Raw genomic sequence first — 23,988 nt, forward strand, 5'->3', positions numbered from 1 at the left:
TGCAGGGGGAGGGGAGGGCTTCCCCTGCCTGGAGGCCCCTCCGACTGCACAGGAGGGGGCAGCCCACAGGAAAGTGGCCCAGGCTGACCTGTGAGCTCTGGGCCACGGCCGGGGCGCTGGGCCTAGTGCCTGCACCCGCCTGTCTCTCTGCGGCCAGGAGCTGCCGTTCCCCTAGAGCCCCCCCCCCGAGCCTGCCCCGCCCCCGGTCGGGGGCCATGCCCAGCTCCCCCCCCCCCCCCCCCGCGACAGACCGACAGGCGAGCCGAGGGGTCCCTGCTTCTCCGTTTATTACCAAGCAGCCTTCATTTCAAAAATAAAAATAACAGCAACCGAAAAGCGCGGGCGGGCGAGCGGCCGGCTCCCGCCAGCCCAGGGGAGTTGGGCTCTTTACACTAGAGGAGTGGAAGTAGCCGAGATTTCAAGTTCACCGTAAGGCACTTTATAGCCAGGCCAGGCCCCGCGGCAGAGGACCGGCACCGGGCAGACAGCGCGGGCGGGGGGGGGGGGGGTAATATATTACATCATCTCTTTAAATATCGATAAACTCTCATTCGGGGCTAATACTCCCCGGGCGCCCTGCCGGGGCAGACGGGACTGTGCAAAGGCGGCGGGAAAGCCACCGCTCTGGGGCGGCCCCTGGGGCTCGTCTGCCTGCACGGGAGGGGGCTGACCCCCAGTCCACGGAACGGGCCCCCCTTCCCGGGCCAGCAGGCCCAAATAGTGCAACCAGAGAAAGCAGCAAGGAGTGCAGGGCGAGCGGGGCCCACCGGGGGGGCTGCTTGCTTCCGGGGGGGGGGCAGCCTGCCGGGGGCTCCTCGGGTAAGGCATGGGGGTGCAGGGCACCCTAGATCTGCATCTCTCCATGAGACTGACCCACAGACCAATTCCACCAGCTATGGGGGGGGTGCTGGACGGACGGAGGGAACCCGGGCACAAGCTCCGTCCCAGGACACGAAGCGCTTTTCCGCCGCCCAGCAGGGAAATAAAACCAGACGGGGCTTTAAAAAACGGGGGCTGGCGACTGCCCGGGGGGTAGGGGGCACAGGCGAGGGGACCCTCACCCAGCCTGCCCAGGCCCTAGGTACACCCAGCCCCCGGGGCCAGCCGAACCCCCAGCAGTGGGGCGCTGCAGAGCCGGCCCCATGCACAGTGAGGCCACCAGGGGGCGCCCCGAGGCCAGCTGTCCGGGCAGCGCCCCGCCCTGGCACTGGGGGAGCGGGCAGGGCTGGCAGGCGGAGGGTTAAATGCACCTGATTCAGCAGGGAGGGGACACCTGGTACAAAGGGCTCCGGGTACAGCCTGTCCCACCCGCGGGGCGGGCGGCTCCCTGCCAGCCCGGGCGCGGCGGACGCGCTGCTCCCCCCAGCACCAAGCGCCGCAAAGCAGGGAGGGGCTGGGAGCTGGCAGAGCAGCAGGAGCCCTTCCCCCTCCTTGGGCAGCGCCGGCTCCCCAGCCAGCACCTGGCACTGCCCCCCAGGCTGTGGGGAGGGGCAGGGCGAGGCCCCCCCAGCCTCTCATTGTGCAAATCCACCAGGGGGAGTTCCCCCCCTTTGCATAATTCAGAACAAACAGCGACAGGAAAAACAGGAACAGAAACTTGCGGCGTCAAGAGAAAGACAGTTTGTGAGGGGAATGACTTCCCGCCCAGGGAGCGGGGTCACCCCGCCGGGGCCAGAGCCCGGGGGCCCGACTCCAGCCCCCGGGCCCGCCCAGAGCCGGGAGAGAACCCAGGGGCCTAGCTCCGGCCCCCCGACCCCTCCCAGAGCCGGGAGAGAACCCAGGGGGCCCAGCTCCGGCCCCCCGACCCTGCCCAGAGCCGGGAGAGAAACCAGGGGCCTAGCTCCGGCCCCCAGCCCCTCCCAGAGCCGGGAGAGAAACCAGGGGCCTAGCTCCGGCCCCCCGACCCCTCCCAGAGCCGGGAGAGAACCCAGGGGCCTAGCTCCGGCCCCCCGACCCCTCCCAGAGCCGGGAGAGAACCCAGGGGGCCCAGCTCCGGCCCCCCGACCCTGCCCAGAGCCGGGAGAGAAACCAGGGGCCTAGCTCCGGCCCCCAGCCCCTCCCAGAGCCGGGAGAGAAACCAGGGGCCTAGCTCCGGCCCCCCGACCCCTCCCAGAGCCGGGAGAGAACCCAGGGGCCTAGCTCCAGGCCCCCCGGCCCCGCCCAGAGCCGGGAGAGAAACCAGGGGGCCTAGCTCCAGACCCCCAGCCCCGCCCAGAGCCGGGAGAGAACCCAGGGGCCTAGCTCCAGGCCCCCCGGCCCCGCCCAGAGCCGGGAGAGAACCCAGGGGGCCTAGCTCCAGACCCCCAGCCCCGCCCAGAGCCGGGAGAGAGCCCAGGGGGCCTAGCTCCAGACCCCCAGCCCCTCCCAGAGCCGGGAGAGAACCCAGGGGCCTAGCTCCAGACCCCCAGCCCCTCCCAGAGCCAGGAGAGAACCCAGGGGCCTAGCTCCGGCCCCCCGGCCCCGCCCAGAGCCGGGAGAGAGCCCAGGGGCCTAGCTCCAGACCCCCAGCCCCTCCCAGAGCCGGGAGAGAGCCCAGGGGGCCCAGCTCCAGACCCCCAGCCCCTCCCAGAGCCGGGAGAGAGCCCAGGGGGCTAGCTCCAGACCCCCAGCCCCTCCCAGAGCCGGGAGAGAGCCCAGGGGCCTAGCTCCAGACCCCCAGCCCCTCCCAGAGCCGGGAGAGAAACCAGGGGCCTAGCTCCGGCCCCCTGGCCAGCCCAGAGCCGGGAGAGAACCCAGGGGGCCAGCTCCGGCCCCCCGACCCCGCCCAGAGCCAGGAGAGAACCCAGGGGCCTAGCTCCAGACCCCCAGCCCCTCCCAGAGCCGGGAGAGAGCACAGGGGCTTGGCTCCAGCCCCCCGTCAGCACCCAGAACTGGGAGAGAACCACCCCTGCTCTAACCCACCAGCCCCCACTGGCCCCTCCAGAGCCGGGACCAGAACCTGGGAGCCCTGGCTCCAGCTCCCCCTCCCCAGCTGCTCTCACCCACCAGCCCCCACTTCCCTCCCAGCACTAGGGGAGAATCCAGGTTCCCGAGCTGGGGAGTTTTGCGCGGCAGCCTCTGGCGGCTCCTTGCAGACCCCAAGGGGGGAACCTTGGGAGCCCCCCACGGTCCTTATGGCTTCCTGTGCCCGCTCCCGCCTGGGGCAGAGGGCCGTGTGCCCCAGCTGGGGGCTGTGGTGCGCTATCCCCAGGGGCGCCCACCCCACTGCCAGCCCCAGAGCGGCCGCCGCCCTACACCAGCTCCACGGGCACGGCCCCCTTGGGCGGCGGCCCCTCCTCCCCGTCCCCCTCCCCCTCCCCGTCCTCCTCCTCCTCCTCGGGCGGGGGGGCGCGGGCCGCGTCCCAGAAGTGGGCCAGCGAGAGGCGCAGGCTCTCCAGGCGCCCGTTGGACAGGTCGAGGCCCGGGGAGCCGGCGGGGGGCGGGGGCGGGTCGTCGCGGCGGCGCCGGCGGGTCCGCACCTCCAGGCAGTTCTGGCCCTTGAGGTGGCGCTGCAGGTGGTCGTCCTTGGCGAAGGCCTTGTGGCAGAGGTAGCACTCGTAGGGGCGGGCGCCCGTGTGCAGGTGCATGTGGTTCTTCAGGTCGTAGCTGTGCAGGAAGCGGGCGCTGCAGTGCTGACAGGCGTAGGGCCGCTCGCCCGTGTGCTTCCGCATGTGGATCTTCAGCTTGTCGTTCCTGCGCGGGGGGGAGGGGGAGGCTCAGCGGGGCCAGGCTGCCGCGAGATCCCCCCCCAGCGCCCGCCCCAGGCTGCCGCGAGATTCTCCCCCCCAGCCCGTCCCAGGCTGCCGCGAGATTCCCCCCCCCCAGCCCGTCCCAGGCTGCCGCGAGATCCCCCCCCCCCCCCAGCCCGTCCCAGCTTGGCGCGAGATCCCCCCCCGCCTGTCCCAGCTTAGTGGGAGATTCCTCCCCAGCCCATCCCAGCCTGGCGGGAGATCCCCCCCCCACCTGTCCCAGCTTAGCGGGAGATTCCCCCCCAGCCCATCCCCCCCCGCCTGTCCCAGCTTGGCAGGAGAGTCCCTCCCCCCGCCCATCCCAGGCTGCTGCGAGATTTCCCCCCCCCGCCCGTCCCAGCTTGGCGGGAGATTCCCTCCCCCCGCCCGTCCCAGGCTGCCACGAGATTTCCCCCCCGCCTGTCCCAGCTTGGCGGGAGATTCCCTCCCCCCGCCCATCCCAGGCTGCCGCGAGATCCCCCCCCCCCCCCCCGCCTGTCCCAGCTTGGCGGGAGATTCCCTCCCCCCGCCCATCCCAGGCTGCCGCGAGATTCCCCCCCCGCCCGTCCCAGCCTGGTGCGAGATCCCCCCGCCCGTCCCCATCTGGGCCAGGCTCCCATGCGATCCCTCACCCATGTCCACCTGGGCCAGAGCCCTTAGCGGGGCCAGGCTGCCACAAGACACCTCCGCCACCCCACCCATCCCAGCCTGGCCCATGCTCCCACAAGACCCCTCCACACCCATCCCCCGCCTGGGAACCCACGGGCCAGCCCAAAGGTCCATCCAGCCCCATGTCCCGTCTGCCGACAGTGGCCAATGCCGGACGCTCCAGAGGGGGTGAGCAGAACAAGGAATCGTCCAGCGTTCCCTCTCCTCTCTGACGGACAGCGGCTCGGGGCACCTCCCTGCGCAGCCTGGCGAATAGCCGTTGATGGGCCCAACCTCCATCAATCTCCCTCGTTCTTTTGTTGAACCCTGTTAACGTCCTGGCCTTTACAACCTCCTCTGGCGAGGAGTTCCACAGGTTGGCTGTGGGTTGTGTGACCCAATACTTCCCTTGGGTGTGTTTAAACCTGCTGCCTAGTAATTTCACTGGGTGGCTCCTAGGTCTTGCGCTATGAGACAGAGTGAACCGCACTTCCTTATTTGCTTGCTCCACACCTGTCAGGATTGTATAGACCTCTGTCTCACACCCCCCTTAGTCACCCAGCAGGGGTCCACCGTGGGGGGACTCAGCAGGCAAAACGGGGCAGGTGTGTGCAGGAGGGGGGCTTACTGGGTAAAGTGGGGGCACAGAGGTGCAAGAGCACTCACCAAGGGAACTGGGGGTGCACAGGGGGGCCCTCCCCAGGTACAGAAGGGGCGCAGGGCGTGTGGGGGGACGGGCACTTACCGGTGAAGCAGGGGTGATGGGCACGTGGGGTCGCAAGCGGACACGGGGCGCGCGGGGCGCGGGGCACTCACCGGGTGAAGCGGACGCCGCACACCTCGCAGGCGAAGGGCTTCTCGCCGGTGTGGGTGCGCATGTGCCGGGGCAGCTTGCCGGCGCCGTGGATGACCTTGTGGCAGACGGGGCACTCCTGGGGCATCTGGGAGCGGCGCTTGCGCACCAGCTTGTCGGGGCTGTCCAGGCCGGGGGCCAGGGACTCCTGCTGCAGGGAGCTCAGGTAGGCCATGAGGTCGGGGTCAATGGGGTCGTCATCAGAGCCGGCTTCCTCGGGGGACAGGCCCGGCTGGCAGAGGTAGGGGTACGGGTAGGGGTACGGGCGAGGGGGCTGCTCCTCCTCCTCCTCCCCTGCGTCGTAGCTCTCGTAGGGCTGGGCCGGGCCCTCCGGCGCCGGGGCCGGGGAGGGCTCGCGGGGCTCGGGCAAGGGGCTGCCGGCGGCTGGGCCGGGGCCGGCCTCCTCGGCGTGGTGGTTGAGGCGGGAGGATCGGGCCTGCAGGAACTTGCGGGTCTTCCTGCTGCGGCGGGGGGCGGGGCGGGCGGGCAGCAGGGCGGCCGCGTCCCCCTCCGGCAGGGCGGCGAAGGCCTCGAGGTAGCGGCGAGCCCGCTCGCGGTCGCCGGCGTCGGGCCCGGGCGCCTCCCGCCCGCTGCTCTGCAGGATCTCCACGCAGGCGGCGATGACGCAGGGGATCTCCAGCAGCCGGGCGGCTTGCAGCACCTCGCCCATGTTGGCGCTGCTGATGGTGAGCGTGGCGGTGTAGGCGAACTCCAGCAGCGCGCCCAGCGCCTCGTGCCCCACGAAGTCCAGCTCGCAGACCTCCTGGCCCGCACCCGGCCCCGGCCCCGCAAACAGCTTCTGGAAGTAGCGGCTGCAGGCGGCCAGCACGGCCCGGTGGGTGCGGTACTCCAGGCCCTGCGCCTTGATGGTCACGTCGCACAGCACCCCCCGCTGCCGCTGCTCGTTCAGGCTGCTCAGCAGCTCGCTGCTGTGCTCCGGAAAGGGGATCCCGATCAGGTCGTCGTCGGGGCTCCCCATCCTCCTCACCTGCGGGGGAGACAGCCTGCTCAGCCCCCGGCTCCCGCCCAGCGGGGGGAGGCTAGAACCCCCCCTGCTACCCCCCAGCACGCCCAGATCCTGCCTGGGACAGGAAACCCAGACCCTGCGGGGGGAGGCCAGAACCCCCCTCCGCTGCCCCCCAGCACGCCCAGCTCCTGCCTGGGACGGGAAACCCAGGGCCAGGGGGAGGCCAGAACCCCCCCCTCCACTGCCCCCCAGCACGCCCAGCTCCCGCCTGGGACGGGCAACCCAGACCCTGCGGGGGGAGGCTAGAACCCCCCTCCGCTGCCCCCCAGCACGCCCAGCTCCCGCCTGGGATGGGCAACCCAGGGCCGGGGGGAGGCCAGAACCCCCCCTCCGCTGCCCCCCAGCACGCCCAGCTCCTGCCTGGGACGGGCAACCCAGACCCTGCAAGGGGAGGCTAGAATCCCCCCACACACACTACCCCCCAGCACGCCCAGCTCCCGCCTGGGATGGGAAACCAAGGCCCGGGGGGGAGGCCAGAACCCCCCCTCCACTGCCCCCCCCCGAATGCCCAGCTCCCGCCTGGGCCAGGAAGCCCAGGCCCCATGGGGGGCCAGAATCCCCCCTCCACTGCCCCCCAGCACGCCCAGCCAGCTCCCACCCAGGATGGGCAGCCCAGGCCCTGCGGGGGGGAGGGGAGGCTAGAACCCTGGGGAGGGCACAGCCCATGGGGCCCCATGGGGCTGGAAGAGGCGGGCGCAGCCACTGGGAGGAAACTTCTGTGGTGAACGCGTGAAGTGCGCTGGCGCCGCCATCGGCTGAGGAAACCCCCCCGCCCGCAGCCGGCGTGCAGAGGGGAGTGGGCGTGCGCCCCGCGGCCCCCCAGCACGGCCGATTCCTAGAAGAGATAAGGCCGGCGCCGCGCTCCCACGGCTCAGAGCAAATCTGCCCCCGACTGACGCTGGCGGGGGGGGGGGGCGATGGGGCGGGACCCCCGGGCAGATGGCAACCCCTGAAATCCAGCGGCCCCCCGGGCGGAGTCCTGCCAGACCCACCGAGCCGGGAGACCAGCCGTGGCCAGGCAGGGTACAGCCCCCCCCCCACAGGGGGTCCACGCCCGGCAGGTCCCAGCCACCCCTGGGGCCGGGGAGAGCCCTGTAGCTGGAGGCCAGGCCTGCGCAGGGCTTCGATCCAGGCCCCTGCCAGGAACCGGGGCCTCGCCTCCCCCGCAGCCCAGGCCCTGCCGCAGCGCCCCCCGGGCCCGACCACACCAAAGGGGGAAATCTCAGCTCGGCGCCTTTGATTGGCACCCGGCGCAGGCAGCTTCCTGCACCGCCACGCGCAGCCCCCCAGTGCCCGCCCCCCGAGGGCTCGGCGCCGACGCGCCGCCACAGCCCCCCAGCGCCCGCCCCCGACGTGCCGCCACGGCCCCCCAGCGCCCGCCCCCCGAGGGCTCCGCGCCGCCACGGCCCCCCAGCGCCCGCCCCCCGAGGGCTCGGCGCCGCCACGGCCCCCCAGCGCCCGCCCCCCGAGGGCTCGGCGCCGCCGCGCCGCCACGGCCCCCCAGCGCCCGCCCCCCCGAGGGCTCGGCGCCGCCGCGCCGCCACAGCCCCCCAGCGCCCGCCCCCCGAGGGCTCGGCGCCGCCGCGCCGCCACAGCCCCCCAGCGCCCGCCCCCCGAGGGCTCGGCGCCGCCACGGCCCCCCAGCGCCCGCCCCCCGAGGGCTCGGCGCCGCCGCGCCGCCACAGCCCCCCAGCGCCCGCCCCCCGAGGGCTCGGCGCCGCCGCGCCGCCACGGCCCCCCAGCGCCCGCCCCCCGAGGGCTCGGCGCCGCCACGGCCCCCCAGCGCCCGCCCCCCGAGGGCTCGGCGCCGCCGCGCCGCCACAGCCCCCCAGCGCCCGCCCCCCGAGGGCTCGGCGCCGCCGCGCCGCCACGGCCCCCCAGCGCCCGCCCCCCGAGGGCTCGGCGCCGCCGCGCCGCCACGGCCCCCCAGCGCCCGCCCCCCGAGGGCTCGGCGCCGCCGCGCCGCCACGGCCCCCCAGCGCTCGCCCCCCGAGGGCTCGGCGCCGCCGCGCCGCCACAGCTCCCCAGCGCCCGCCCCCCGAGGGCTCGGCGCCGCCGCGCCGCCACGGCCCCCCAGCGCCCGCCCCCCGAGGGCTCGGCGCCGACGCACCGCCACAGCCCCCCAGCGCCCGCCCCCCGAGGGCTCGGCGCCGACGCACCGCCACGGCCCCCCAGCGCCCGCCCCCCGAGGGCTCCGCGCCGACGCACCGCCACAGCCCCCCAGCGCCCGCCCCCCGAGGGCTCCGCGCCGACGCACCGCCACAGCCCCCCAGCGCCCGCCCCCCGAGGGCTCAGTGCCGACGCGCCGCCCCACAGGAGCAGGGCAGCGCGTCCCGCCCCCCGCCACTGAGCGAGGGCCCCCCAGGGTCCCACTGCTCCTCCTGCCCCCCCCAGCACCCGCCCCCCGAGGGCTCCGCACCGACACACCGCCACAGCCCCCCAGCGCCCGCCCCCCGAGGGCTCAGTGCCGACGCGCCGCCCCACAGGAGCAGGGCAGCGCGTCCCGCCCCCCGCCACTGAGCGAGGGCCCCCCAGCGTCCCACTGCTCCTCCTGCCCCCCCAGCTGGAGAAGGCCAGGGGCCCGCAGCGCCCGGCTGGGCTGGGGATCGGGCAGGGCCCGGCTGCCTTGCTGGCTCTGGGCAGAGGCGGAGCCGGGCAAACCCCAGTCGTGGGGGCGGGGAGCAAGGCCTTCCCCAGCCCGGGCAGGGTTAGCCCTGACAGCTCCCCGGCCAAGCCACCCTCGTCCTGGCAGGGATTCCCACGCCCCCCCGCCGTGGCACGCCCGGAGGCTGCTGCGGGGGCTCACGGGGCACAGCCCCCCCCGGCAGGGGCCGGGCAGCCTGGGCGCAGACCTGGCGGGGAGAGGAGCTGCTGGGGGCACAGATCCCGAGACAACCAGGTCCCCCTCCCCGAAGCCAAGTGCCCAGGGCCACGGAGACCCAGCGCCCCAGGGGCAGGGGCAGCCCTTCCCCCGCCGGCCTGGCCACAGCGCTGGGCTTTGTCAGCCCCCAGCCGCGTCTCAGCGCCCACGGGGCCCAGGCCCACCAGGGAGCCAAACGGTGCCGGGCAGCTGGGGCGTAGCCATGGTCACCCCCAGCCCGGGAGAGAACCCAGGAGTCCGGGCCCCACCGCCCGACTCATCGCCGCCAGGGAGCCTGCCCCAGCACCTGCTGCAGCAGCTGGTGAGGGGCCAGCCGGGAGATCAGCGCCCAGTGCTGGACAGGAGCTAGAGCCACAGCCACGCGGGGGGGGGGGGGGGGGAGCCACAGCCACGGGGGGGGAACTGTGGGCAGGAGCTAGAGCCACGGGGGGGGGGGAGACTGTAGGCAGGAGCTAGAGCCACAGCCACGGGGGGGATGGGGGGGAAACTGGGCAGGAGCTAGAGCCACGGGGGATTGGGGGGGAACTGGGCAGGAGCTAGAGCCACAGCCACGGGGGGGGGAGCTAGAGCCACAGCCACGGGGGGGGCCTGGACTGGGCCGCGGGGGGCAGAGCCCAGCAAGGCGTGAGGGTGCGGGGCGGTGGGGGACATGCCCCCTCTTGCCCAGCTCGGAGAGGCGCAGATGGCAGCCCAGGCCCAGCCCCCATGGGCACTCCCTGCGCTTGGGTGCCAGCCAGCTGGGGCTGCCTGCCGGTGCGGGGAGGCGGGAGGGGCGCTGAGGGGAGCTGCCCTGCCCCTCTGCCAAGCAGGATCCACCGGCAGGGCAGGCAGCAGCGAGCGGCGCCACGTCAGAGCCGCCCCAGCGGGGAGCACGAACTCTCAGCACGGCCTGGCCCCCGCCCGCCCCGGCAGGGCTCCGGCTGCGTCGCCAGGCCCCTGCCCCCAGACCGACCCTGCAGCCCCTCAGGACTCAGGCCCCTGGCACCCGGACCCCCACCAGGCTCAGCCCCCCGGGCCGGGGGACAGACCCGCGGCCCCCAGCCTCCCGCCGTCCCAGGCCTGCCCCCCTGCAGCGCCTGGGAGCAGTGGGGTGAAGGCAGGGGAGGGAACCCGGGAGTCCTGGCCCGACGCTGGGCCTGGAGCCGCTGGCTGGCGTCTCGGGGGGCACAAGCGAGGCTGGGTTGGCGGGGGATTAGCCCGGATTAACCCATCACGCCCCTGGGAGCAGACAAGCCGCGACAAAACCCCAATCAGATTAGGGAGCAGATTAGCAGGGGGATTAGCGGGCAGATTTCACACAGGGCAGAGCAGCCCGGCTGGGGGGGCGCCCACCACAGCTTCAGGCAGCCCCCCCAAGGCCAGAGGCCCGGGCTGCCCCAAGGTGGGGCCTAGCTGGCTCTGGGATGGGGTCCCGAGCAGGGGATACCAGCGCATCAGCCGGGTGGGGGGCAGAAGAAAGATGTCAGGGAGGAGGGGCACCAGCATAGCTGAGGGGGGCTGGGGTGAAGGGGGCTGGGGTGAGGGGCACTGGTGGAGGAGGGGCGGGGGGCTGGGTTGCTGCTGGCCACCTACTAAGGCAGGGGAGGGGCAGGCCTGGCCACGTTTTGCTCTCTGTGTCCAGCAGCCTGAGGGAGCCAGGCCCAGCCGGAGGGCTGGCCCCGCTGCCTGCAACGCCCGGGGCGGGGGGCCGGACACACCCAGACAGCCCCTTGCCCCCCAGCCCTGCCCCCTTCTCCCTGACCTGCCGCTCGGTGCAGTGCGCGCCAGCCCTGGCGTTGGGGGCTGCGCCCCCCTTGCCCCACATGCCCGCTACCTGGGGGCCCCTACAGGCGGGCACCCCCAGCCAGTAACCTCAAGGACAGCATGCCCCACACCACAGCGGCCCGGCCTGGCGGGAGCCCCCGTGGGCTCCCTGCACCCCACACAGCTCAGCGGAGCCATGGGGGGCAGCTACGCCTCACCCCGGCCTGGCAGACAGGCCCTGCCAAGGGGTAAAAGGGGGGGGGGGACTTTCCATCACACCCACTGCCTGTTCCTGCCCCCCCTCCCCGGCGCATCCTCCCCACCCCGCAGGAGCAGCGCTGCTCGGAGCCACCGTCGAGCAGATGAGAGCGATAAGTGCACGGGGGAGGGGGGGGTCAGGTGTGTGGGTGCAGAGCGCAGCCCGGAAATGGAGAGCGGCCCCACGGCGCAGCCCCCGCCCCACGGAGCGGCCAGGCCTAGGGGTCTGCTCCCCCCGCCCCATGGAACCGCCAGGCCCCTGCTCCCCCCCAGCACGGTGCAGCCAGCCCCCTTGGAGATGGCTCCCCAGGGGCTGGGGGGGGCCTGGGCTCAGCACAAAGAGCCCCCCTGCAGCTGCCAGGCTGAGGAACATCAGCGACTCTCCCACGCCCGGCTGCGAGCAGGGGGCTCCATCCCCCCCCGCCTGTTCCAGGGGGCGGGGGCTGCGCTGTGCTGGGGGCCTGGCTGTTCCACGGGGCGGGGATCCTGCAGCCCGCCTGGCCCCGCGAGGCTCCTCGGCAGGTCAAAACGGGCAGGGGCAGGGCCCAGCGTCCCAGCCCCCCCGTGTGGCGCTGCCCAGGCCCGACTCACCCCCCGGCGCACGGCCCACGGGCCGCAGCCTCCCCCCATGCCAAGCCGGGGCGGGGGCGGGGGCCCGGCTCAGCCGCTGGGTCCGGGCAGCGCCGGCAGGGCAGGGCGTCTGGAAGCTGCGTCAGCTCCCGCGGCCCGGAGTGATTTCACTCTTTCCACCTCTGGCACCGGAAGGCAGAGCCGAGTGCCGGGAAGGGGGGGCCCGTTCCCAGGGCGGCAGCGAGCCGGGGACGAGGCCGCGGCTCCCCACGCCCACGGCCGCTCTCCATGCGGCAGCAGCGCCAGGCGGGGGCGGGCGGCTCCCCGGGGCCCAGCAGGGCCCTGGTCTCCCCTGGTAACCGGGCCGCGGCCCCGGCTGGGAACAATGGGCGCGCTCCCCACGGGTCAGCCTGACACGGCGGGCCCAGCGCCGCCCGCCCCACCCGCCCGCCTGCCGGCACCGCGGGACCAGCCCTTGTGCAACTTTACTAGTTACCTGCCCTGCTTCGCCTGGCAACCCGCCGGCTCCCAGGGAACCAGCCCGGCCCCCCACCCCAGAGCCAGCCGCCTCTCGGCACCAGGCAGGAAATGCCCCCCCCCCCCCACGCACACCTCGGAGCCCGCAGCACCCCACCCCGAGGTGCCGGCTCACAGAGGCCCTGCCTAGCCGGCCAGAGAGCAGAGCGCTCCCCCTCGGGCCCCAGCCTCCCCAAGGCCACGGCCAGTTAACCCACAGCAGATGGGCCCCTGGAGAAAGCCCGGCACCCGGCGCCTGTAATCGTTCGAGTGACACCCGAGCCGGGGGCCCCGCGGGAGAGGGACACTCTCGAGGGACTTCACAGCCGCGCTGGGAAATGTGACTCACGGGGGAGGTGAGAACAGCACTAACCACTGGGACCTACTTCCCACCCCCCGCACCGAGCTAGAACCCAGGAGTCCTGACGCACCCCGCCCCCGGCGCTCTCAGCACTAGGCCCCGCTGTCCTCCCAGAGTCAGGCACTGGAGCCCCGGCTCCCCGACCCCCAGCCCTGCATGCCCCCCCAGTGCGACAATTTCCTCGTTAGCACGGGGCCCCTCCCAGCGTATGGGGGGGTCTCCCATCGGGGACTCCAGGCCACCCCTCGTACCCTGCTGTGGGTAGCACGCGGCTGTGTTGACTGGCCCCCCCTCGGGGTCCCGCCGCAGCGATGCCCGAGAGGAGCACAGAGCGGGCCCCGCAGCTTTGCCAAGCCCAGCTGGAGCAGCACCCGTGCCCCCGGCCTGGGCAGCAGCGCCAGGCTGCCCTGTCTGACACAGCCGAGGGGGAACCAGCGGGAACTGCCAGGCACTGACCCCCCCCCCCCTGTGCTCTGGCCACTGGGCTCCGCTTCCCCTGCCCGGCACCCGAGTGCTGTCAGGAAAGACCCCCCCCCAGCCAAGGGGAGGAGGGAACAACCAGCTTCTCGCTGCCGAGATCAGAGACCCCCACCCCCCACGCCTGCCCCATGGGCGGGGTGGCAGCAGGGCCCCCAGGCGGGACGGGGGGAGCAGGCGCCGCTCTTTGAAAAACAACCAACACACAAGAAAGGAAATGGTTTCAAACAAGGAGGAAAACAAAACCCACCCGGCCCACGAGCGGGGAGAGGGCGCAGAGCCCCATGGCGGGGGGGGCCCACACACACGTTCTGTGCAGCGCTCTGTCAAGCTGCCGGCAGGAGCCGATTGTGCAGCAACTGCGGAGTTGAACTACATCCATCACCGATAGCAACTGAAGCACAGCCACGGAGCCACGGACCCCACCACCACCGAGCACAGCCACGGGGCCACGGACCCCACCACCACCGAGCACAGCCACGGGGCCACGGACCCCACCACCACCGAGCACAGCCACGGGGCCACGGACCCCACCACCACCGAGCACAGCCACGGGGCCACGGACCCCATCACCACAGTCCCCTAGGGGGCCACGGACCTGACCACCAGCGAGTACAGCAACTGAAGCACAGCCACGGAGCCACGGACCCCACCACCACCGAGTACAGCCACTGGGCCACAGATCCCCATCACCACAGTCCCCTAGGGGGTCACGGACCCGACCACCATCAAGCACAGCCACGGAGCCACGGACCCCACCACCACCGAGTACAGCCACCGGGCCACAGATCCCCATCACCACAGTCCCCTGGGGGCCACGGACCTCACCATCACTGGACGGGGTCATGGACCCCACTACCACCACTGAGCACAGCCATCTGGCCCTCAGCACCACAGATCCACTACCACCACGGACCTCCCCACCACCACGGTCACAGAGCCATGGATCCCCCACCACCCCCGAGCTCTGCCGCAGGGATATGGACACTTCCATCCCACGGATCCCCACCCCCTCAACACAGCCATGGGGCTACAGATACCCCCAACCAATCTCAGGGCCACAGACCCTCCCTCCCACTGGCACAGATCCCCACCACCAAGCACAGCCGTGGGGCCACGAACTCCCCCCCAGCACAGCCACAGGGCCACAGACACACCAAGCCTGTGCCAATGTGCCCCACCAGTAGGAACACAAACTGAGCTGCGAGCGCTCTACCACCAGCTGGGTGGCACTGGTTAGCCTCCCGAGCAGCCGCACAAGCACCCAGCTTCCGTGGATCCCGCCCCCCCACAGATCACGGCCACGGGGCCACGGATCACACACACACAGAGCACAGCCCCCGGCCGCCCCTCCCCCCACGAGCACTCCTGGTGGGGCGCAGGGTTACTGGGAGAACTCACTTTTGCTGCTGCTCCTGCAAGGGGCCAGGGTGGGGTGTGGGAGGCGCGCTCCCTGCAGACACCCAGCCATTGCCCCTGGAGCCAGGGCAACCCCCCACCCCCAGCCGCATCCTGCCTGGGCCAGACACCAGACCAATTCCACCCCGGGCCCACCCCCGCAGGAGGGGGGAGTCCCGGCCCTATGCCTGCAGGGGGCAGGCAGCAAGGCCCTTGGAGCCGCCGCACCCCATGCACTAGGCCCTGGGCCCCAGCCGCCAGGGGCAAGAGGCACCCAGGAGGCTGGGGGAGCCAGGAGTGACGCTGGCCGTCTCGGTGCCCCCAGCCACAGCCCCCTGTGCCCAGCTCCACTAGGGCTTACAAACTGCCCCCGACAGGGTCCACAACCCCCCACTCATCCCTTCCCAGCCAGCCTGCCCCCCAGCTCCTGCAAACTACCCCCCCTCCCAGCCAGCCTGCCCCCCAGCTCCCCCAGGGACTGCAAACTGCCGCCCCAGCCAGCCTGCCCCCCAGCTCCTGCAAACTACCCCCCCTCCCAGCCAGCCTGCCCCCCAGCTCCCCCAGGGCCTGCAAACTGCCCCCCCAGCCAGCCTGCCCCCAAGCTCCTGCAAACTACCCCCCTCCCAGCCAGCCTGCCCCCCAGCTCCCCCAGGGCCTGCAAACTGCCCCCCCCAGCCAGCCTGCCCCCCAGCTCCCCCAGGGCCTGCAAACTACCCCCCCCAGCCAGCCTGCCCCCCAGCTCCCCCAGGGCCTGCGAACTACCCCCCCTCCCAGCCAGCCTGCCCCCCAGCTCCACCAAGGCCTGCGAACTATCCCTCCAGCCAGCCTGTCCCCAGGTGCCCTACAGCCTGCAAACTACACCCCCCCCCCAGCCAGTCTGCCCCCGGCTCTCCCAGAGCAGGCAAATTGCCCTCCAAAAAGGGTCCACAAACCCACTCACCCCACCCTCCACAGGGCCAGCAAACTACCCCCCTCCCCGCCAGCCTGCACCCGGCTTCCACAGGGCCTCACCTCCTGCCCCGGGCCTGTGATCTCATTACCCCCTCTCTGCCAGGCCTATGCCTCCCCCACTTTAGCTGGGTCCCAAGCGCTGAGGGTCGCCCCAGGACAGCGGGGGGGGGGCGGGAATCGCCGATATCTATCCAGCCCCGAGCAGAGAAATAGACTCCCCCCTCCCCCCCGAACCCAGCACCCCACGGAGCTCAGCGCAAACAGGGACACCTGGTTCCCGTTCCCAGCCCCACTGCGGCCTCCCCAAGTCAGTCCCAGTCTCGGGGCCTCCCAGGCTGTTGGGGACGCCGGGGCCCCTGCCATGGAAAGGGAGCCGGGGGGCACCATCACTTCCCCACAAGCCAGCCCCCAAGCCCAGAGGCTCGGGTCTCCGGGGAGCGCACCCCAGGGCATGCCAGCACCGCCCGGACGCCCGGCTCCACCTGCCGAGCACCCCCCGCCCGCGGCCCTCACCTCGGGCGGCGTGCCGTGCCGGCGCTGGCTCTCGGCAGGGTGCCTGGGCTCCGTGTGAACCTGGCCCCGCTCACGCTGCGGCTCCCATCCCACCTCAAACGGAGCCGACGCCCACACCCCGTGTCACGCACCTCCCAGCCCCGCTCCCCAGAACACACCCGGCATTAACCCTTCGGCGGCTGGCCCGGCCCCGGGACCCTGCCCCCCCGGACACAGGAAATTCCCAGCTCACCCGGCCGCGCCGCAGAGCGCTACGGAGAGGCGCAGCCAGGGGAACCCCCAACCCACACACCAGCCCGGGGGGGGGAAGAGGGGGCACAGAGGCCATCTGCACGGGGGAGGGGCTCACAGCTGCCCCCCGCCCAGCTATGGGGCCAGGGGGATTCCTTCGCCCCAGTAATGCTGCCCCCTACTGGGCACCCTGCTGCTGGATGGTTCAGCCGCGGCCCCTGCCCCGGCCAGCGCAGCCCCCAGGAGAACCCAGGCCGGGGCACCTGGCCTGGCCCGGCAGAGAGCCTCTGCCGCTGCGCTCTGCCGGCTCGCCCGGGTGCGGGGCTGCGTCACCGCCAGACAGCTCAGCCTGCCTGCCCTGGCACGCCCGGCCGGCCCCGGGAGCCACCCTCCCCCCCGTGGGAGCCAACGGGCTGCCCCCTGCACTTGGGGGGCAGCCAGAGGACCTGCCTCGGCCTGCAGGCCCCGGCTCCCGTGTGCACAGCAGGGAGGCGCTCGGGGAGGGCAGCATCCTCCGTGGATAACCAGCAGGGAGCGAGACCCCCCGAGTGAGCCGCACAGCAGGTGGCCTGGGAGCCCAGGCTGGGCATGGGGCAGGTGCTGGGGGCATGTTGCCTCTGGCGCTGCCTAGGCCGGTCCTCAGACCCGCAGCCCTGCCAGGCTCAGCGGGGCAGCAGGACAACGGGGCTCCGGGAGCCGAGAAGGGAGCAGCGCCCGGGACCTCCTGCCCCAGCCCCACTGGTGAGAGAGGGGAAGCCAGGGGAGCCCCCAGGAAGAGACCGGCCAGGCCAGAGGGGTGGGAGCCCAGGCAGGCTGGATGGGGTAGCGAGAGGGGCTGGCGCCGGGTTCCCCACACACCCCAGGAACACTCAGCTCCTGCCCAGCAGGCCCCGGCAGCCAGAATGGGGGGGGGAGAGCAGCAGCCAAGGACACTCGATGGCAGCCCCCCCAGGGAGGGGGAGGAGACTCCCCCATGGGGATGGGTCGTTACCAGCGCTCCAGAAACACAGCGCCAGGACCACGGCGAACACAAAGCCGCGTTGCCTGCACGCCGCGCGCACCCAGGAGAGAGTCACGTGCCGCCCAGCCGCCGGCGCGCCCGCAGCCGGGGTTTCTACGGGTGGTGCACATCCGCCCATGCCACGGCGCACAGAATAAAATTCAGTCCGCACGCAGGTGCCAAAACGTTAGAGGGGACATTGATTGTCCTCTGGGGTTTGCACCACACAGCTACTCTGCATTGCCCCCCCAGCGCACCGATTCCCCCACTCTCCCCAGCTGCACCAACCCCCCCGTCATGCTGACCCCCCTTTCCTCCAGCCGCACCGCCTCCCCCAGCCCCAAGCGCCACATCACATGACCCCCAGACCCCACGCCAGCCCCTTGCCCAGCAGGCAGGTGCAAGCCCAGGGGCAGCTACAGACACAGCCTTGGCCTGGGCTCTCTGCAGGGGTGGGGGGCCTGTGTGCCAGGAGAGACCCCTCCCCCCCAGCGCCCTACACCACGGGGGCTGGCCCTGGCTGCAACCACCTCTGGGCCCGGTGCAGGGGAGAGGCGAGAGCTGCCCATGCGCAGAAGAGCAGGAGCCTCGCCCGCCCCAGAGAGCAGCCCCCAGCCCCGCCCAGGCCTAGCGGGCCCGTGGGAGCAGCCCAGGGGCTCGCCGCAGGCAGGTGCCAGCCAGGAGCGGCGCAGCCGGTCTGGGTCAGCAGCGGCTGGCTCCGGCTCCGGGAAGAAAGGAGCAAGGCGCCTGCTGCCAGCCCTGCCCGCTGCCCTTCGCCCCCATGCCGCAGGGGAGGGCTCTGTGGAGCCGGCCCCCCAGCCAGGTGTGCCAGGTGCCAAGGGCGGGAGATAAGGTGGGCGAGGCGGCAGGGAGGGGCCGGCCAGCCTGAGTCAGGAGGAGCCTGCTGGTGGCAAGTGAGTCACAGCCCGGCACCCCCCTCCGCCCCCCAGAGGTGTCGCAACCGCCCGCTGTGTCACCAGCCTGACCACAACCTGCGCCCCGCCCAGGGCCCCGGGCACCAGCCTGGCCAGGCCAGAGGGGCTCCAGCGAACAACAGCCAGGCACCCGCTGCGGGCAAGGCCACTGGGACAGCTGCCCGGGCCGGCCTCCGCCCGCCCCCCCCTTCTGCCTGTGCCGGCCTCCGCCCCCCCCCCTTCTGCCCGGGCCGGCCTCCGCCCGCCCTCTTCTGCCCGTGCCGGCCTCCGCCCCCCCCCCTTCTGCCTGTGCCGGCCTCCGCCCCCCCCTCTTCTGCCTGTGCCGGCCTCCGCCCCCCCTCTTCTGCCCGTGCCGGCCTCCGCCCCCCCTCTTCTGCCCGTGCCGAAGGACAGCTCCTCCGCCTGCCTCCCCCAGAGGACAGCTCCCTTGCCTGCCATCCCAGGCCTTCCTCCACCTCCCAAATCATCAGGCTCCACCAAGGCACCCAGATAAGTAGCCTGACCCACCCCACCCCCAGGAGAGGCAGGCCTCAGCCAGCTGCCAGCTGCTCCGGGCAGCATTGCATGCTGGGACTTGTAGTCCCCACAAGTTGCACCAGAAGGGTCCCAGGGCTGCCCCATGGGAGGGGCTCCTGCCCCAGGACGCAGACCCCGTGTGGGTGGCTTAGGAGAGCAGCGTGCCAAGGGGGCAGCGGGACAGCTCTGTACCACGCTGTGACTCTGGGGGGCAACGTGGAGGAGGGAGCCCCCCGCCTCACCTGGCCCCTGCAAGGGAAGGGGCTCTACAGGGCAAGCTGTGCAGCCCAGCGCTGGCTCTGGGGGGCAGCTGGCGGGGGGCAGGGCCGCGTGGGAGGCAGGAGCAGCGGAAGGAAGGAAGGAGTTGCTGTAACGCAGCGATGGGGGAAACAGGAAGGAACTAGCAAAAAACCCCAAACCAGCGGGAGATGAACCCCAGGGCGCGAGTCCCGACACAGCCCCCCACCCTGCCTGGGACAATGCAGCAGCCTCAGGCCCCCCACAGCCATGGCAAGAAGGGGCCTAGGCAGTCACCCCTGCTAGCCCGAGGGCCATGTGGGGCCCAGGGCGAGGACTGGGCACTTCGGCTGCAGGCTGGGCGGGGGGAGGGGACAAGGCCATCACCACCCCAAGGGCCAGAACAGACCAGCCCCAGGCAGCTGCCCCTCTGGCCCCCCTCCCATGGAGCACCCCCCAAGGCCTTGGGAGGGGCACCCGCTCAGCCACCGGCGGCTTCTCACCCAGGCACTGGGGGCAGCATGCCAGGGACGCCCCCCCCCCGCAATCAACAGAGCCCCCAGCCCAGCTCAACCCCCCTGCCCCAGCGGGCACCAGCCCCCCCTCCTGCCCCAGCGGGCACCTCTGGGACAGAGCCCTGGCGCTGCCAGGCTTGAGACTCCAAAGAGGCTGCCATGGTGCGGCCCCTCCGGCTCTGCCCTTGGGGGGCGGGCGGGACGGGCACTTTGCGCCCAGGCAGCTGCTGCCGCCCCACGAGGGCCCCACTTGGGGCGGATTCAGCCGCTGCCTCCACCTGGGGCCCAGACGCCAGAGTTAACCCCTCCCCCGTGGCTCTGCCCCCCGCCAGCCTAGAGAAGCTGCACTCTCCCCCCCAGGACCCCTCCCCCGCCAAGTGCGGTCCTGGGAGCTGGCTGGAGGCCGGCCAGCCCCTTGCATGGGAACAGCAGGGCAGGGCCCTGGCAGTGCCAGCTCTCAGCCAGGCGGGAGCGGAACGCCAGCTGGCCCACGCCGGGGCCCAGGAGCCATGCAGTGATCTCAGCCCAGGGGGTCCCACTGCCCCTCACCCCAGGATCCGCTGGGCCCCTCTGATCCCAGACCCCCAGCAGCACTGACCCCCAGAGAGCAGCCTGGCCTGGGGGGGACCGGGGGGGGCTCTGCTGAACGGCCACGACCCAGGAGTGGGCACCACAGCGCCCCCCCCCCCCCAGAGCCTCCTCCCAAGGGCCAACTGCATGGGGCATTGGGGGCAAGGCCATGCCTCAGCCAGCTCCACGCTGCAGCTCCTGGGGACACAGGCCCCAGCCCCCCGGCGCGCCCCGTGTACCCACCCTCAGAATCCCCTGTGGGTGGGGCAGCAGGGTCCCCAGCCCCGCTCCAGCAGAGACGCCCGGCCAAGCCGACGAGATGCCCCGCGAGGACAGCGGCTGCCTGGAGCCCCGGCTGCCCCCAGCCCCCCCCCAACAAAAATAGCCCAGCTTCCGCCCCCAAGGCAGCTGCCGACTGCACCTGAGCCCAGCGGCCAGGCCAGCGCTGAGCCGCGCCACTAATCCCCACGGCCCCACGGCCTGGAATAGAGCTCAGAACTAGGCCACTGACGAGAACACAGCCCCACCCTCCTGCAGCCAGGCCGGGGCAGGCTGCCCTGGCCCCACAGCCCCGGGGCGGGATGCCGCAGCTATGCTGCCAGGGGAGCGAACGCCACGAGGGGCTGCTCTCCCGTAGGGCTGCCCCCCAGCATGCACCCAGCCCCGCCAGCCAGGGCAGCAAGCCCCCTGCTGAGCCCTGCCCGCTCCCTGTAGGACAGCACCCCCTAGCGCCGCCCTGGGGCACTGCCTGCCGGGGAGAGCGCCCCCTGCTGAGCCCTGCCCGCTCCCTGTAGGACAGCACCCCCTAGCGCCGCCCTGGGGCACTGCCTGCCGGGGAGAGCGCCCCCTGCTGAGCCCTGCCCGCTCCCTGTAGGACAGCGCCCCCTAGCGCCATCCTGGGGCACTGCCTGCCAGGGGAGAGCGCCCCCTGTTGAGCCCTGCCCGCTCCCTGCAGGGCAGCGCCCCCTAGCGCCATCCTGGGGCACTGCCTGCCAGGGGAGAGCGCCCCCTGCTGAGCCCTGCCCACTCCCTGTAGGACAGCACCCCCAGCGCCATCCTGGGGCACTGCCTGCCAGGAGAGAGCGCCCCCTTCTGAACCCTGCCCACTCCCTGCAGGGCAGCGCCCCCTAGCGCCGTCCTGGGGCACTGCCTGCCAGATGAGAGCGCCCCCTGTTGAGCCCTGCCTGCTCCCTGCAAGGCAGCGCCCCCTAGCGCCATCCTGGGGCACTGCCTGCCGGGGAGAGCGCCCCCTGCTGAGCCCTGCCCGCTCCCTGTGGTACAGCGCCCCCAGCACCATCCTGGGGCACTGCCTGCCAGGGGAGAGCGCCCCCTTCTGAACCCTGCCCACTCCCTGCAGGGCAGCGCCCCCTAGCGCCGTCCGGAAGCACTGCCTGCCAGGAGAGAGCGCCCCCTGCTGAGCCCTGCCTGCTCCCTGAAGCACAGCGCCCCCTAGCACCACTCATCAACCCGAGTCCTCCCCCGCCACACCTGCAGGGTTAATGACGCTAATTAGGAGAGGCTCGAACCGGGAGAACCTGGGAACGGGGGTGGGGAGGGGCGAGGAAGGGGGTTCCAGCCGGGGCCAAGGGTAGGGCCACAGGAAGGCTTGGGCAGCTGCTGAGCAGTGGGATGTCCCCAGACTCTGCCCCCCCTTGCCAGCAGGAGCTCCCAGCCCAGGGGCCTTCCCTGGCTCCCCCCAGCAGCTCTAAGAGGGCCCCCACGCCTGGGAATGGGGAAGCCCAGCAAGTCACCTTCCTTCACCCCGCCCCACCCCTGCTCCCCCCAGCTGCTCTCGGAGCGGAGGGGCCTGGGGGCAGGAGACCAGCCGGGCCTGGAGGTCTCTCCCCGCAGCTGCCAGCCAGCTCCTCACGCCAGGGCCTGCGCGCGGGGGCTCGGGTCAGAGCAGAGACAGCCCCCCTCCCCGCTTGGGAGAGGGGGAGGGAATCGGGGCAAGAGCCGGGGCCACAGGACCCCGCCCGAGCGGGCAGTGGCCCAGAAACACTCACCACGCCGGCCAGGCAGTGCCCATGGGGCCCCGGCGGGAGCCGCAGCGCCTACACGCCCTGCGCCTGCCGGCGGGGAGAGGCCAGCTCGCCTGACCTACTTCTCCTTCCGCATCACCTGCTTTCATTTTCCCTCCCGCGGCCCGGGCCCCCCGCCCCCGCCGCCGGGGAACCGGCCCAGCCACGCCGCCCGCTCCGGGGCCACGGGGCACCCCCGCCCAGCCACCCCGGGAGGTGCCAAGAATGCACGCGGGGAGGGCTGGGACAGTGCGAGCAGCTGCACCCCTCCGCAGGGGCTGAAGGTCAGCGCCTCGGGGGAGCTGGCCGGGGCGGGGACGGAGCGGCTCCAGGGGGCCCCCCGCACTTCCTGCTGGCTGGGTCACAGCCTGGCCCAGCCCTCAGGCTGCCAGGGGACCATGGAGGCTCCTGGGGAGCGACCCCCCGCCCCCGGGCTGGGCAGCACTTCAGCGTCCCTGCCGCCTCCCCGCGGGCACACCCTGCCCCCCACGGGAGAGCTCCCGGGAGTCGCCCTTCGGAGCCAGCCTCCGCTCCGCCCCCACCCGGGACTCCAGCCCCCCAGCTGCCCCCCCGCCCAGGCCCCTCCCCCCGCACGCCAAGGTTATTGCAGCAGGCCCCGAGGCGCGGCGTGGGCTCCTGGGGCTCCAGCCTGCTACCAGCCGTGATTTCTCTGTGGTTTCATCATCCACCCCCCGCCTGCCGGGCCCGGCTGCAGCCGCAGCCAGGACCTGGGCCACTGACCCCCACCTGCTGCCCCCTCAGGGGGCGCCCGGGGCACTCAGCCCACCTCATTACCCTCACTGCCCCTCTACCGCCCGGGCGTGGGGACCAGTCCCGCCTCGCCAGCATCCTGCAGGGGGGCAGGGCAGGTGGATCAGGGACCCCCTTGCCCAGCAGCTGGAAAGACACACAGGCAAGCGGTACCCAGTGCCCAGGCAGGACAGAGTCTGTGCCCCCGGCCAGTCCCATTCACCCAGGACTCGGGGGGTGCCCCCCGGCCAGGGGACGGCGATTCGGGGGGGGGGGGGAAGGTCTCACAGCACATCACTGGGCAGGGAACAGCCCCGAGTCCCACTGCTCAGCGTCCTCGCCAGGCCCCTCCCCCAGGGGCTGCCAGCGCCGCGGCCCGTGTGACAGCGCAGCCGGTGCCACCGAGCTCCCAGGGACACGCCAGCTGGGGCCAAGCGGCCCTGCCTGCCACCTGACCCCCTCGTCCCTCCCTCCCGGACAGACTGCCCTGCACTCCAGCCAGAGCCCCTCCCCACCCCTGCCCCTCCCACAGCCAGCTGCGCTAGGCACACTCCAGGGTGCCCAGTCCAGCTCTGACTGCAGCCTCAGCCCATCTGCCCCCCAGGGCCGTGCTCTGCCCTCTGCCCTGCACCAAGCTCAGCCCCTCTCTCCCCCTGCCATGCCCCCAGAGAGCCCTGCAAGGTCCCCTCCCCTGTCCACCGCTCCTTGCTCCGGGGGGCCAGCCAAGCAGGGAGCCTCACACGGGGACAGCTGATCGCCAGGCCTCGGCCTTCTCCGGAGGCCTTGTCAGAGTGCAGCAGCCTGCCCCATCACTCTCAGCAGAAGTCAACTCCCTATTGGGGAGGGTGGTAAACTGAGGCACGGAGCCAGGAAGGGATGTGCCCAAAGCCGCAGTGTCAGGTGCTAGGAGCAGGACCTAAGTCCCGGCTCCCAGCCCCCCACCTCACGCTAACCTCTCGACCCCATTCCTCCCCCAGACGCAGGACTCCTGGCTCCCAGCCCGCTGCCCTGCACTCTAACCACTAGACTCCACACCCCCCACCCTCCAGAGCCAAGAGTCCCTGGCACTAGCCACGAACCACCCGTGGACTCTGGCCCAGCGCAGGTGCCACGTGCCCCACAGAAGCTGCGTGGGGATGGTAGCTCCCATCAGGTCAAGGGTAGCCCCAGCCCTGAGACAGCAGCTGCTCCTGGCAGGGAGGGTAAATACGTGCCCCACCCCTGGGTAAACACCGCGACCAGGGCGGCCGGCTTGGGTGGGAAGAGTTGCCAGGCTGGGCTGGGCACCCTCAGGGCAGAGTCCAGGAGCC

At 72.6% G+C, this 23,988-nt stretch overlaps 1 protein-coding gene across 4 annotated transcripts in view; it reads right to left on the minus strand.

Annotated features, from left to right (window-relative positions):
• Window positions 1–270: 270 nt before the first annotated feature.
• ZBTB7B (zinc finger and BTB domain containing 7B) overlaps window positions 271–23,988 on the minus strand; it is a 29,736-nt gene continuing 6,018 nt past the window's right edge. For 2 of the 4 annotated variants that reach the window (XM_075907535.1, XM_075907536.1), the window contains exons 2-3: window positions 5,172–6,196; window positions 271–3,672 (exon numbers count right to left, since the gene is read on the minus strand). In XM_075907535.1, coding sequence (XP_075763650.1) covers window positions 3,231–3,672; window positions 5,172–6,196 — 1,467 coding nt within the window. In that variant the 3' untranslated portion in view covers window positions 271–3,230. Of the gene's footprint in view, window positions 3,673–5,171; window positions 6,197–15,903; window positions 16,648–21,913; window positions 22,464–23,988 lie in introns of those variants that run through there. The other 2 variants (XM_075907538.1, XM_075907537.1) reach the window with 2 other exon arrangements.

The sequence above is a fragment of the Pelodiscus sinensis genome, chromosome 24 (genome assembly GCF_049634645.1).
Source record: "Pelodiscus sinensis isolate JC-2024 chromosome 24, ASM4963464v1, whole genome shotgun sequence".
In the NCBI taxonomy this organism is placed as follows: Eukaryota; Metazoa; Chordata; order Testudines; family Trionychidae; genus Pelodiscus; species Pelodiscus sinensis.